This window comes from Cuculus canorus, chromosome 3 (assembly GCF_017976375.1).
Source record: "Cuculus canorus isolate bCucCan1 chromosome 3, bCucCan1.pri, whole genome shotgun sequence".
Lineage (NCBI taxonomy): Eukaryota > Metazoa > Chordata > Aves > Cuculiformes > Cuculidae > Cuculus > Cuculus canorus.
Genome location: NC_071403.1, coordinates 36,131,178 through 36,145,721, shown reverse-complemented (window position 1 = coordinate 36,145,721; position 14,544 = coordinate 36,131,178). Strand labels below are relative to the sequence as shown.

General features: G+C 43.0%; 1 protein-coding gene across 4 annotated transcripts in view; it reads left to right on the top strand.

Annotated features, from left to right (window-relative positions):
- CEP85L (centrosomal protein 85 like) overlaps positions 1 to 14,544 on the top strand; it is a 142,033-nt gene that overhangs the window by 26,311 nt on the left and 101,178 nt on the right. For 2 of the 4 annotated variants that reach the window (XM_054061508.1, XM_054061507.1), the window contains exon 1: positions 3,135 to 3,470. The exons of 1 other annotated variant lie outside the window; for it this stretch is intronic. In XM_054061508.1, coding sequence (XP_053917483.1) covers positions 3,365 to 3,470 — 106 coding nt within the window. In that variant the 5' untranslated portion in view covers positions 3,135 to 3,364. Of the gene's footprint in view, positions 1 to 3,134; positions 3,471 to 3,707; positions 3,864 to 14,544 lie in introns of those variants that run through there. One more of the 4 variants, XM_054061509.1, reaches the window with a different exon arrangement.

Below are 14,544 nucleotides of genomic sequence, written 5' to 3'. Positions count from 1 at the left end.
CAACTGAAAAAGTTGTGGGTGGAGGAACCCAGTAACTGAAAATTTGTGATTTTAATTTCAAAGTAATTTACGATGTATATGAGCTTGAAGAAATTAAATAGTTGCTTTTTGATAGAATGCATACATGCTTGATGTCTTAATTAGATAGGGGAAATAGTCCGCGTTCTCTTTGAATAATGTTTAACTATTTAGCTTTTGGGTTTTTAGTAATCTTTTATTAAATGTGAAAGCGAGTGTGTAGAATAAATACTGAATGCATTTCTAATCAAATGATGTCTCTAATCAAAGAAAAAAATCTGCTTTCAGAGGTTATGCTTAATTCCATTTAGAGCATTATGTTTTTTCTCAGGGGGAAAAATAGGAAAAATACATGTGATTTCTCACCCTGGAAGTAGATCATGAACCCTTGGGTGAGATGTGCTGCAAATGATGTTACTGAGACAGCATCTGCCTACTACCAATGCTTATGCTGTTATGTACTATTGTTATTTTTCTTTGGTGGTTCTGCCAGGAGAGTAAGGTTTGTGTCCGAAGATCGTGAGGAAAGAGGTGGGTAAAAGGCTTTTCAAACAATAAGAACTTGAGTCTATTAATTGTCTGGAGCATCATATTTCACAATAATTATGCAGGGGTGCAGGCTGTTTCCACTTACCAGTGATTCACATGTAAGGTTAAATGAGCTGTAGTCACTGGCACAGGTTGCCCAGGGAAGCTGTGGCTGCCCCATCCCTGGAGATGTTCAAAGCCAGGTTGGATGAGGCTTTGGGCAGCCTGATCTCGTCAGAGGTGTCCCTGCCCATGGCAGGGGAGGGGGAACTGGATGAGCTATAAGGTCCCTTCCAACACAAAGGATTCTATGATTCTATGGTTCTATGATTCTATGATTCTACGTGTTCACGCCAGTTCATCTGAGGCCTCTCTTTTACTGAGTACATTATGAATACCTAGCAAGGCATAAATAAAATATGACTTGTGCTAACATATAACTTTCCAAAGAGATAAAAGCTATTCTGTGATCATCAGCTACTAATTAAAAATGCATTGGGTCAGCAGGAAGCATTTGAACACAGATTTTATTATCGATGGTGAATGATTCCACATGAATACAGGGCTGCTCCTGTTTCACCTCACCTCCCTAAGCTGTCACGTCCACCATATTCTGCAACGCTGTCTACAGCCTTGCTTTTCTCATCTCTCTGGTGGTAAGTTTTGTAATTTTGGGGTGGTTACAATGAAGTTAGAGGCTGTCCAAATATTTTCTCCTTGTTGTTATGTTTTTGTCTGACAATGCCAATCAGGGTATGGTTGTTCAGAAGGTAACTTACAACAGGGACCTCTGGGCTGCGGTTGCAAACAGCAGGAGCGTGAAGGCTGCTATCGCAGAATTCTCTCTCGAAGTATTTGGAGCGGGCTCAAAGCAGCTGAGGGGGAGCCTCTTACTGGGTTTGAATTATTGCTGACTGGAGCATTTCGCTTCCAGTCCTGTGGCTTAAACTTCAGGATGATACTGAGGATCTTGTGGCCAAATTGATCGTTCAAATGAATGGTGTGGTTATTCTTTCTTCCCCCTTATTTCTTACTAAACCAAGAAAGAACAGGAAAGTCGTGATTTTATTATAAACTCTACTAGTCTGCACGTACCAGCTTTGGGTGTTTCGAACGCCGTAACTCTGGAAGAAGGCATTTCACCTTGGCGTTACATAACCCTGGCCCCCACCCCCTTTTCAGCCGTTTCCCTGAGCGCAGCCCCCGCCGCTCCGGGCTCCCCCTGCTCCATCCCCGGGGAGGCAGCAGCTCAGCTCCCATCCGGGCAGACCCAAGACACGCGAAACAGTGAGTTTCCAAGCCCGAAGCCAAGGGGAGAGCCCAAACCCCTCTGCAGGACCCAAGCCTGGCCGGGCACTGCCGGGAGGGCTGGGAGGACTCGCCCCCAGCCCCGGCCCCGGCGATACGAGAAGGGTTTACGAGTACAAAAAGTGTAATATTTTGATTTCAGCTAAAGTGGAGTTAAGTTTCATCTAAGTAATTGCGTTCTTTGAAAGTCAGACCTAAGCATGTCAACATAGGAAGGATATGGAGCTGTTGGAACGGGTCCAGAGGAGGCTACGAGGGTGATCCGAGGGCTGGAGCACCTCCAATAGGCTGAGAGTTGGGGTTGTTCAGCCTGGAGAAAAAAAGGCTCTGAGGAGACCTTATAGCGACCTTCCAGTACCTGAAGGGGCTGCAGGAAAGCTGGGGAGGGACTGTTTACAAAGGCTTGTAGTGATGGGGCTAGGGGCAATGGGTATAAACTGGAGAGGGGCAGATTTAGGCTAGACATAAGGAAGAATTTCTTCACTATGGGAGTGGTGAGACACTGGCACAGGTTGCCCAGGGAAGCTGTGGATGCCCCATCCCTGGAGGTGTTCAGGCCAGGTTGGATGGGCCTTGGGCAGCCTGATCTGGTGGGAGGTGTCCCTGCCCGTGGGAGGTGTCCCTGCCCATGGCAGGGGGGTTGGAACTGGATGATCTTTAAGGTCCCCTCCAACCCAAACTATTCGATGATTCTATGATTCTATGTCCTTCTGATAGCACTTTTTCGTCCTCTGATAGCATGTTTTCTTTTAGACGATATTTTTTCCAGGCACTGTTCATTCTTTGAAAATGATAACGGCTTTCGTGTAGCATGAACTGTGCTGAGCAGATGCCTCTTCTTCTGCCATCACCTCTGTCGGCGGTGCTTGCCTATCTCAAAGGCAAGGTCAGGCAGAGAGCTGGAGCCGAATTAGCAAGAGTTTTGACTGTTGTGGAGTTTCATAATAACGTTGAAGTTAGACCTTGGAAAATAATAGAATACGCATGAGATTTCTGGGAAAATGTAGATGTATGCATGTAATTTAGACCGCAACAACGAGCTGTCGCCAGCCCTTGTCTGGCTGCACGCGATGCATGCAGATCACCGCCTCGTGTTGCCCAGGCTTGATAAAGGATGCTCGCTTTCTAAAACTCCAAAACGACTCCTAGAGAGTTTTATTCGCCGTCATTTTCGGCATCCTCCGCTCGCCCTGCGCCCCCTCCCCGTGGGCTGGGTTATGCAAGCGGCTCGAACCCGAGCCGCAGCAGCAGCGCCCGCCCCTGTCCCCGCCCCGCTCCCAGCGCCGCGGCCGCAGGCGGCGGCACAGCAGCAAGTTTTGTCTCCGGCCGAGGTCCCACCGCTTTCAGCCATGGCTGCGGAGCCTTCGGGGCACGCAGCAGCCCTCGCCGAGCCCGCAGCTCACCGCTAACCTCGCTTGGGTAGCGGCCACCCCTGCCGGGACAGCGAGCAGCTCCGAGTCGCCGCAGCGGGACCGCGGTGCCTCCGACACCCTTTATCCACCCCAGCACCATGTGGGGGGGGTTGCACCCCGAGCTCGGTTTGCACCCCGAGCTCAGTTTACACCCCCAGCTCGGTCTGCACCCCCAGCTCGGCTTGCGAGGCTACAAGGCACCGGGTAAGGTCAAAAGAGCTTCGTGCAATCCCGCGGAGGCGCTTCCCAGCCGGGAAACGCAATGGATGGGCTGGGCCGGGGGGGGGGGACAAGCCGCGATGGGGCTGGGCTGGGCCGTGCTGCTTCCCATTCCCTGCCTGGGAGCAGCCTCCTCCCCTGCATGGAGAAAGCGACGGGGCCTTGGGCTTCGCGACGGCAATTCTGGGGGTCTCGGTTTGCTGGCCCTTTTGCAGCGGATGATGGAAGCTTTGAGCTTAGCCCACGTCATCCGTTTCCTCGCTTTTGGGCTTTCCCACTCTCCCTCCCCCGTTTTGCTCGCATCCCGTTTAGGCGGAGACTGGAAGCGTTCCTTGGCTTTTATGCTGCTTCGTTTAAAATTGAGACCGCAACAAAGAGGTCGAGTCCTATTTTTTCTTCTGGCCTCCTGCAGATTTGCCAGGGATTCGTTGAGGTTTTGCACTTGGGGGTTGGATGTCTCCCCGGTGACAGCCTATCTGTGAGCCACTGGATAACTTTTCAGCTCTAAAGGCTGTCAAAGCTGGTGGAGAAAATTAGGTGAGCTGATTGCAGAGCCACAAGGCATTACTTTTTGGCAGGTAACACTGGGTACCTGCACTTCTGGATGCTCTTTTCAGGATCTGAAAATATCACTATCACCTGCCTTGCTGTGGCAGACCTCCTGCAATTATTTTGTGATGTTTTGACCGATAGAAGTAATTGATCATTGCAAAGTCTGGTTTGACTCTGCCATTGGAAGTATTAAATAATTTTTTAAGTGTTGGAATGATTTTTTTTCCCTTCAGAAATTTGGATGCAGGTTACAATTTTGGGATTGCAAGATATGGCTGCATAATGTGTATGCAGTTAGTTGACACACTTAAATGGTGGGATTGTTTTGCTTTCGACTGACAGGGTTTCTCTTGCAAATACAAGAGCTGCTAAGGCTGTCTCAGCAGCTGCCCGAGTCTCTACAAGTAGTGTAATGTTCAGTCCCTGTAATGTGAAAGAAGACATTGTTCCCTCTTTTCTGTACTATTATTAATTTATTAATGTCTGTATATAGCACGTTTGCCATGTTGAAGTGTTGTGTTGTTTTGGTTTTTTTTAATGCTTCCTGCAAAAGAATGGAGTTGCATTATCTGTGTGTTACAGCTTGCAAAGATACTGGGTATTTGGGACATTAGGTGCAGAGATTTCAGTTAATTTGATGGAAACTGCAGGAATCCATAGGGTGTTTCAGTTCTTATTTCTGTTTGGGGCAGGAATATTAGAAGGTTGTATCACAAGTGCGCACTGACATGAACTTCAGACCTTTACAAAGATTGCTGGTGTTAATTTTTACGTTTCTTTCAGAAAACTTTGGGTTGTGCCATTTGTTACTGCGTCATCCCTTTAGTTTGGGGTCAAATAAAGTGTTTTAGTACTATGTTAAATTTGTCAGCAGTTCTGATCAGTCAGTTACTGGAAGAATGTTTTACTTACGCTTGTTTGTCACAATTGTCTTTAAGGTTGGAGAACTAATTTTGTGCATTGCTTTTCTGTCCTCTCGTCGTCTTGTTGCTTTAAATACTCAGGGTTAATAAACGTACATTTTGAACGGCTTAGCTATAAACAGTAGAAGGTAGCAAAACTTGTAGTAAAATCTCTAACTTGAGATAAGACAGACTAACAGAAGGTGGTGGTTAATTAGAAAGCAAGAGAATAAGGGTTTAACCTTGAGATATGATCTATGCATTGTAATTTCTAACACAGTAACCCCTTCCTTCATCAGTCTCACTTTGAAAGAGTCAAGAAGCTGTTTAGTGAGATTTGAAATCCCTTTAAATAAGAGGAAGTTAATTAGCTCCACGCAGGCATTTTAATGAGGGGATGATGGCTACTAAGATGCTGTGCTATTGTATTATTGCCAGGTTAGAGGGTTTTTTTGGGGGGAAGGAAGCGCTCTGTTCATAGGAAAAGTATTTTGTTGCTGAACAGTAGCATCCTACTAGGAAGCAGAAGTTTAAGCATTTATTTTTCAACCTGAAGGGATTTTTCTTTTGCCAAAGTATGTTTAATTCTGTAATGACAGATACTTGCGATGGATTCTGATTGTCTTAAATAATGGTAACAGTTAACAGCATAACAGGCAACAGTAACTTGTTAATTCTTGTTAAGCTCTGTTTATTAGTGAAAAGCATTCTATTTAGCTATTTGTATTTTAGTTATCTATTGATATGGGTATTTAATCTTGTTTTTGTTGAAAATCTTACAATTCCTTTACAAAGCTAGCTGTCTACTGAAGAATTCTGTAACTATTTACAGAGGATTTATCAGATTTTCAGTAATAGATGCATATAAATTCTGATTTTCTTAAAATATCAGGCAAGAGCACCTCTTAGAGTGTTTAATTTATGGCCTTCAGTTTTATTTCCTCTTGTCACTTCCAAATTGTTGCTTTTCAGTTCAATAGGATTGAAAAAGTGCTGTCTTCTTCACATTCTGCTGAGACTTTATTTTTTGCGAGGTGCTTCTTGTTTAACCAGTGGATTTAATGACAAAGTTTGCGGCTCGTGGAAAATAAATTCAGCTTCTTATCGTCTCAATATCTGTCCTGAAAAATTAAATTGTTATTTTTGGAAGGTATATGATTAACTTAGTCTTTCAGTCTTCTTGTACACATTTAACTCTTTATCAAAACCTTGCAGCTTAGTTTATACCACTATAAAGACTGCAGTTACCCACTAGGCTGCAGGAGTTTAAATAACTGCAGTGAAGGGCATACAGGGTTTCAACCCCTTGCTTATTCATCTAGACCATCCTTTGAAATGCGAAGTTGATTAGTAACTCCTTAAAGAGTATGAAAATGTTCATCTAGGTATATTTTCCTTCTGGGGCATGCAGTTACTCTGTTAGGTTTTACGTGTCCAACAGATGCACCAGGGAAGTGAAACAAAACTTACTTTAAGAATAACAAGTATTTATTGCTTTCAGTAAACTGTGCAATCTCTAGTCAAGCTTCTCTCCACTGTCTAGCATTAGCAGTAGTTGACTACTGAAATTTGGCTGGTGATAGCTGTTTAGGTGACAAAAGCAAGAAGTGGTGAAAACTAGGAGTAAGATGCTCAAAAGGATGATTGACACTTCTTAAAGATACTAGTCTGCGCCCTTCTGCTTCTAGTGCCCTGGCGATGTGATTTGTTCATAACACAAATCCCAGAAGTCGCCTGTGTTCTTGAACTTAACGCTTCTCCGTGGCGAGTGTGACACATGTGAGTCTGACGTTATTTAACGATGTCACAACCACGGAGCCCAGAGTCAGCTTCACAACACAGCCAAGGTGGGGAGGACAGGGGTGACAACATTCCTTTTCATCCTTTGAGGTGGAGCAGGGGCAGAAATCCAATTGTTTTTTTTCTGTAACAAGTTTTATAGGTCTGCAGATTGAGATGTGACAGATGTCTCGGGACATCTTGAGAAGGCAGCTTTATCTTTGCAGGCTAGTCAAGGCAATAAATGGTGAGGTAGTGTTACCAAGGGTAGGCTTCAAATTGTTTACCAGCTATAATTATATATATATATATATACACACACACACATACATATGTATATGGTGTATTTTAAAGATTGATTACCCAAGCTTAAAAATGTAATGTTCCAGCTTCAAGACTGGCTGCTAGAATGGCCTTTGCTATCTTCCACAGATTGCAATGATGTGAAATGACATTTTGCATTTGAGTCGTGGTGAACAGGAGTTACTTCCCTTCAAAAACAATGCCTTTTTTTTTTCCCCCCCTTCCTTCCAGGCAACACACTTTTATGGACGTAGTATCCACTCTTTTAATGTGTACAAAACATGTATGTCTTAACTGCTTAGCAAGAAATGTGTAATAGATTTAAATGTGTATTATATTATTTGTCTTAAGGTTTAGCAGTTGTTCTAATCTCTTGTATGTTAACTGTACGTTAGAATATTTACTGACTGAATATTGGCTTGTGATTTCAGTAATTCTGTGCTTTTACAACTTTAATTAAAGGAAGTAGTAGTTAGTTTAATGATTTTGAGAAGAATACATTAATTTTAAACAGCTGTACTGAGTAAGTATATAGTGAAAAACTGCCTGAGCCATCAAGTCTGCACTGGGGGTCGTGGTAAAGGAAGTGCTAGTTAAGGTAAAAGCAGCTGTAGTTTCTCCAAAGAATGCCTAGGGGTTTTGTCCACCAGATATTGCTTGTTACACTTGCAAATTATTTCTGCTAAGATTTTAGTCAGGCATTTGATAACCATTAAAGAACCCATGTGTTTCAAAATATGGAGAAGTTGCCAATTACGGTAGCAGTGTATGGTGGTAAGAATAGCAGAAAGCCTCCTAAATCAACTAGTTCTGCCATTGTTGGAAGCAAAGCTTATTTGTCATAGGCAGGTTAGTTAAGGAGAAGAGGGATAGTAATACATTTATTCAGTATCAACTGTGCTGCTTTCTGTACTTGCTGACTGCTTATTTTTACCATATAACTTGCACATGGTTTAATAGCTGGAGAGTCAAACTGATTGTGAATTCCTGTGCTAGTTGGTTTTTGGCTGAAAAAGTGCTAAATTGGTTGAAGTTGTTGGTAGTCTCTCAGATGCCCAAATGTGTCTTGAAATTGTACACTGACTGTAAACAGTATTGTTGTGCTTGTGATTAGCTTTAAAAGCTGTTCAATGGATTTGGTATGCAATTAAAAAAATGGCTTTCTTAGTGACTTCTGTGGTGGGTTGACCTTGGCTGGCTGTTGACCTTGCCACTGGCTTGTTCCCCCTCCTTAGTGAGACAGGAGAGAAAATGGGATGGAGAACCTTGTGAGTTGAGATGGAGACAGGGAGATTGCTTACCAGTTGCCATCACGGGCAAAAGAGACTTGACTGTAGGGTTAGTCCATGGCAGCTCCTCTCCATGCTCCTTCTTCCTTGTGCTGTTGCCCTTTGCCAGCTTGGTCTCTCTAGGCGATAACAGAATATCTGCTCAGGTGCCCAGAGCTGCTGTTCCATCTCACCTCTGGGATTACACAGCTGTTTCTCACACTTCCCCCCCCCCCCCCCCCCCCGCCCATTGCTCCTGGGCAGTGTTTTGCCCTTCCTTGCACTGACTTTCCCAGAGATCATAGAATCACTGGGTTGGAAGAGACCTCTTAGATCATCGAGTCCAACCATTCCTATCTGCCATTAAATCATGTCCCTGAGCACCTCATCTACCCTTTTAAATACCTTATAAATAATAAAGGTCTTTTAAATACCTTCAGCAATAGTGACTCCACCACCTCTCTGGGCAGCCTCTGCCAGTGCCTCAGCCTTTCTGTGAAAAATCTTTTCCTGATGTCCAGCCTGAACCTCCCCTGGCGCAGATGGAGGCCATTCACCCTTGTCCTGTCCCCTGTCACTTGGGAGAAGAGGCCAGCTCCCTCCTCTCTAGAACCTCCTTTCAGGTAGTTGTAGAGAGCAATAAGGTCTCCTTTCAGCCTCCTCTTCTCAAGGCTAAACAACCCCAGTTCCCTCAGCTGCTCCTTGTAAGACTTTTTCTCCAGCCTCTTCACCATCTTCATTGCTCTTCTCTGGGCAAGCTCCAGAGCCTCAACATCCTTCTTGTAGTGAGGGGCCCAGAGATGCTGCCGTTGTAGCTGTGGAACTGAGCTCTGCCCCGTGGTGGGTGCATTGGAGATGAGTGGAGCTGGCCGTGTCTGGCATGGTGCAGCCCCAGCCCTGCAGCCAACCACCAGCACCTGGGCACCTGCACCTGGTACAAGTTCTGAAGAAAGAAGCCTTTATGTTTTGAGTATTCCTTCTGTAGACCTGGAATAATACTATATATAGTACTGAAGTTTGTTCCTGCCAACACTGGGGGAAAGTGTGGCAAGTATAAGTGGGAAGTCTAAGAAGGTTCTAGTTTCTGTCTTAGGCTCCCACATGGGAGTTTCTCACTGTCTAGGGCAAGTTGAGGAGGTTCTAAATGTGGCATATGAGAGTTCACAGATTTGCTGCAGAGAATCGGAGGTGGATGGCTGGAAAAGAGGAGGAGAACATGTATCAGGGACTAATTTGTGTAAAGATGCTCACATGTTCACGTAGTTTTGTGTTAGTCCTGACCGATCATCCCTCATGTGCCTAGAAGCTGCTGACCCCCATGGAATTGCCCCTGAGGCTGCTAGCTTTTCCCAGACACTGTTTTTTGCAGCATCTGGCTTGAGTGCCTGGGCTTGAACATCCTATTGATTGCACAGCTACGCTCAAGTGACCTATTTTTCCACAGCCAGCCATGCTGTAAGTGGCACTGCGTCTTTCTGTCCGCATTCCCCAGGGATCTTTGCTGGTTTTGGGAATCAGTCAAACGGCCCCTCTGTAAAAGGAGTCATTGATGCAAATACAGACAGGGCAGGTGTAGAGTTTTTTATTTTTCTTTTTTCTCCTTTTCTTTCAATATATGAGAGTCCCTGAAATGTGGGAAGGTGTGACAGGTAAACTCTCCATATTGCCTGAAGGAGTGTGTGGGTCGATTGCAGGGTGTGATTTCATTTTACAGATACGGTAATCTAGTAGGTAGTTGCTCCTACCCTTCTGGGTACCTCTGTTCATGTATCTTTACTGCTTCTCACTGCAGTGCTTGTTCAGCCTTATGGCAAGGTAATTCAGGGAGCTGGCCCAGGAGAATTCTAAAGTTAAATAAATACGGGAGAGGGGATCTATGGTTGCCTGACCCCAGGGTGAGAAATTGCTGCAGGAAGCATCTGTGCTGGTATCAGGCGAGTGTGGAATACCTGGGGTCAAATGAGTGGCTCTTCAGTCAGCTGATGGATAGTTGAAAAATCTCCTAGCACAATCTTGTTCCACTACTGCTGATGACATCAGGAAGTGCAAAGATAATCCTCAGATTTACTGTGAAGGCCAAGGAAGATTAAGAGAGAGGATCAGGAAAAAGTGATGTTAATTTCACTGAACAGTGCAGCTTCCACCAATTAGTGGACACACATACAGGCTGAAATGAGTCCAAAATAATGGTTAATGACTGCAGAGGTAGTAGCAGATTCTCTCAGCCTCCCTGAGGAAAGACACTGCAAATAGTGTCAAGGAAAAGTCATGCTGCCTCTTCATTGATTAAAATACCTGATGTAGACTTAGCAAATTTAAGTAGAAAAGCAAATTATTTTTAAAACTTCCTAGTATTTTAAGAGACCGGTGGTGTAGTATTCAGACAGGAAACATTCTTGAATCGTCCTGGAGTCAGATCTGAGATTCCTTATAAGGTATCCTTATGTTTTTAATGTCTGCTTTACTCCTTTTGTAGCATAGTTTCCAAATGGTGTGGAAAGCTGCCACTTTTTCAAATGTTTCAGAATAAATAAGACTTTTTTTTGAGTCTCTATTTCTTTAAAAGATGGTATCTTCCTCCCTTAATGTCTGCTCTACAGCAAAGCTGTTTATACCTTTTGGCAATTCCAGACCTTTGGAGATGTTCTTAGAGTTGAGAATTAATGCTTTGTATAGAAGTTAGTGAGTAGCACTGATCAAAGGACCGATGGTTCTGTGGGTAGCAAGAAAACAAAGTGGGAGTATAGTGACCCATCTAGAAGCACTAAAAGACATTGAAAATAGCACTACTTAAAACTTTATCACTTTTGCTAGAGACTTTTTGGAAAACAAAGCTAAAAGTTGTGATCTTAACCACTTCCTGTTCATTTCATCCAAAATGCCAAACTGGTTGAACAAGGACTTTTGTGTGGTTGGTAGAATTATTTTACATCAAAAGTGATTGTAGTTGTGAAGATGGAAATGCAGAGGTACTGGTTTTGACTGGAAGTATCCTAGGCAGGGTTGGTGCTGTACACTATCAAGATTTTTTTTTTTTTTTTGTTAAGTACTGCTCGTTTGAATTTGAGAGTATTGTCCTTGCTTATATTGAATAGGTGTGAGTGGAAGCTGAGAAGCTGAGTGTGGGGAAAAGTTGTGCCTTATGACATGAGCACTGCAAGTTTGTGAGGAAAATCTCCCAGTGACTTAAGTGAAGCCAGAATTTCATCTTTTTAACTCAAACGTAACAGTGTGGGAGCTTCCTTACACAGTGTAGATGCTTCTGTGCACTAAAACTATAGCCTGGAGACTCAGTCTCCGGTACATCTGTATTAAAATAAATCCTGTTGTGTATGTAATGAACAGTAGACTTTTGAAGAACGATGGAGAAATTCTAGCATTGTTGAGCAGAATCTTTCAGTGTGTTTTTTTTCTTGGTGTCTGTCTTAACATTTTAATGTCATTTATTTTAATGTCAAGGATATCTTTAGATATCTGATTGCAAGGAGGAGAGGAATTGTGCTCTTTCTTGGAAAAAGTAAGACTGCTAGACTCCTTTATTTGATCCACGTTGGTAAGTGTGGGAGCTGCCTAAAACCGTTCAGTATTTTTTGACTCACTCCAGCATCTGTGATTACTTCACTTTTCCCCATGCATAGAGGAGAGTGAATTAGCTCTTTAAACATAAAGAGCAGGAACAAAAGGTAGTCCTATAAGAAAAACTGCTGGGATGACAAACAATTTTGGGAAAAAGTCACTGATAATGGTTTTGAATACCAATACAGCTAAGTTGCACAAAGAGCTGAAACATAGAACGTAACCTCTTTTGGTAAGGGAAAGATTCAGCTGGTCACCTACAAGTGCACAGCTTTTTAACACACTTTAGGAATGACTGCTTGTCCTGAGGGCTTGCTGTTCAAAGTTTTTATTAACGTTAAACATAACTTAATGTGTTTATTTTCCTGGATAGTCCCCTCTTCGTATTGTAAGTGATAAACTTTCAAAGTTCAAAAGGCAGCCTTCTCTGCAGTTGCTACATGCAAGTGAGTGGAAACTAAGATTACAGTTTTGTGTTTCTATGAGGTGAATAGTGCATTGAGTCCAGAGACAAAGAGGCAAGCCAGCATAGCAGGCATGAGGTAATATATGTAGTCTGTGTGCCAAATGTGAAATAAGAAACATCTGCAGTTTGTATTTTGAAGTTCTGTTTTCTGCAAATACTCTATCTGGAAGTGGAAAACTCAAAGGAGTGCCATCAGCAATTGGATTGAATTTCTGAGTTTGCCTCGGTCAGTGATGAAATGAAAGCAAAACTCTCTCTTTTAGGTAGGAGTTTCATCATTGTATTGATATTAAATAACTGCAGTTAAATGCTGTCTGTATAAAAAATTATAAGGTATGTTATGAATTATAGTTCTTGTTTTAAATACTTTCTAGACTAGAAATCAGGGAGGCAGAGCCCATTATTCCATGCTGTGTCAGTCTAAGGATTTTGTTACTTTTTTAGATTGCTGGCTTCACTGTGGAGGACAAAGATTAATGCCTTATCTCACTCTAGTTTAGAATCTGCCTTAATGTGCAGTTTGGCAGTGGGGATAAGCCTGGTTAGTAGCTAGCTGCTGCTAGACATCACATGTGTGCCTGTATGTTCCTGCTCCCTCCTTGGCCCTAGTTCTAGTTGGAGCCCTCGCTGAGCCAGCTTAGGAAATCAAATTAGCAGATAACCTGTTTTGTAAGAGGGTGCAGTTTGTTCCTGAACCACTTTCTGTGTGGTCTGGAGTAGCGGGACTTGCGCTGGCGAAGCAAAAGAGAATGTGTTTGGGAAAGGTGATCAGCCTTTGCATAGCCCCTGACCACTAGCTCTGATTAGCTCTAATGTCAAACAGCGTTCTCTGCTCAAATCCATTTTTGCCAGCCGCATAAGCTAGCCAGCTGGACACTCTGATGGAAAGACGGAGCTGGGCACCTCTTACTATGAACTCTTGTGGGCGATTGATACAGTGAGCTACCTGAATATATCTTTAATACCATGACAATATTCTTTAAAGTTCATCTGTCAAATTGACATATTTTTTTCTTAATTCCCATTCTTTCTTCTAGATTACATCCTTCTCTACATGAAAAACCTTGTTACTTGTTGTTGTACAGTGCCATACACGTCTGTAAAGGCATAAAAAGCTGTAACTTGTGAAAGCTCACATTGAATTGTATAGAAGACAAAGGTTTTATAGTTGTAACTATCTGTGATGAGAGATTGTACATTTAGCCACTTCTGTGGGTGGGGAAAAAAACCCACCAAAACAATTTAAGTTTTATTAGGAAATTTCAGAGGCAAAGGAAGACAGAGGTTTGGTGACACAGTCTACTCTCAAGAAATTGGAGCACAAGTTTGTAGTCCTTAAAATATGACCCTCATCAGGTTCTTCTAATTCATTCTGCCAGTCAGGTGTGTATTTACTTTGAGGACTGTATTTTGAAGATTTTGTTTGGGTTTCTAAATTCTACCTTCATTTTTTCTTCTGTACTATTTCGTGATTCCTTTGAACATGAATGGTACAGAGGACAGGCATAGGCCTTTATATGCCAGGCATTTATTATCAGACTATACAAGTGAAAAAGCCTGCCTCAATATTCTTCTTAATTTCTTGCATTCTTGTTTTTCTTTCCCTGATTCCCTCAATATCTGTACATTTTAATCTTTCTTCATATTTAGGATTGTGCTAATTGGTTTCCAACTGAAGAAGTAGGAGAACTTAGTTAAGTAGCTTGCAGGCTTTGTCAAGAAAGCATGCTAATAAAGGTTATGAGTCTTCAGGATGAATCATGCTTTAGCTATCTGACGTTAAAAAGTGCTTTTGAGAAACCAAAATGTAAAAATTCAGTAGATAGGGCTGTCATTTCATCCCACTTTGCCCTGCTCCTTTTACTTTTAGAATAAGCTGAAGTATCCACCTACTCTCTGCTGCATTCATGTGACAGGAGGGGCTAGGACCTTCTGGTACATCAGTTCAAGGCCAGCTCGTAGAGCTCGGAGCTTCCGCCTCCTCCAGAGTGTTTGTGAAAAGGGTACTGAAAATGTCATCTGGCCAGCTTCCCTGAAAGCATTTGAAACCCTCTCTTAGCAGTGTACTGCTTATCACAGAAGAGGTTGTGTTGTAGACCTGGAACTTGTTTTGGACATTTGTGTTAATAAAAGTCGAATTTTGTTTGCAGAGGGATCATAGGGATGTAGTGCACTGAGCAAATATTTGTCTAGATATCAGGGTTGGGCTGCTA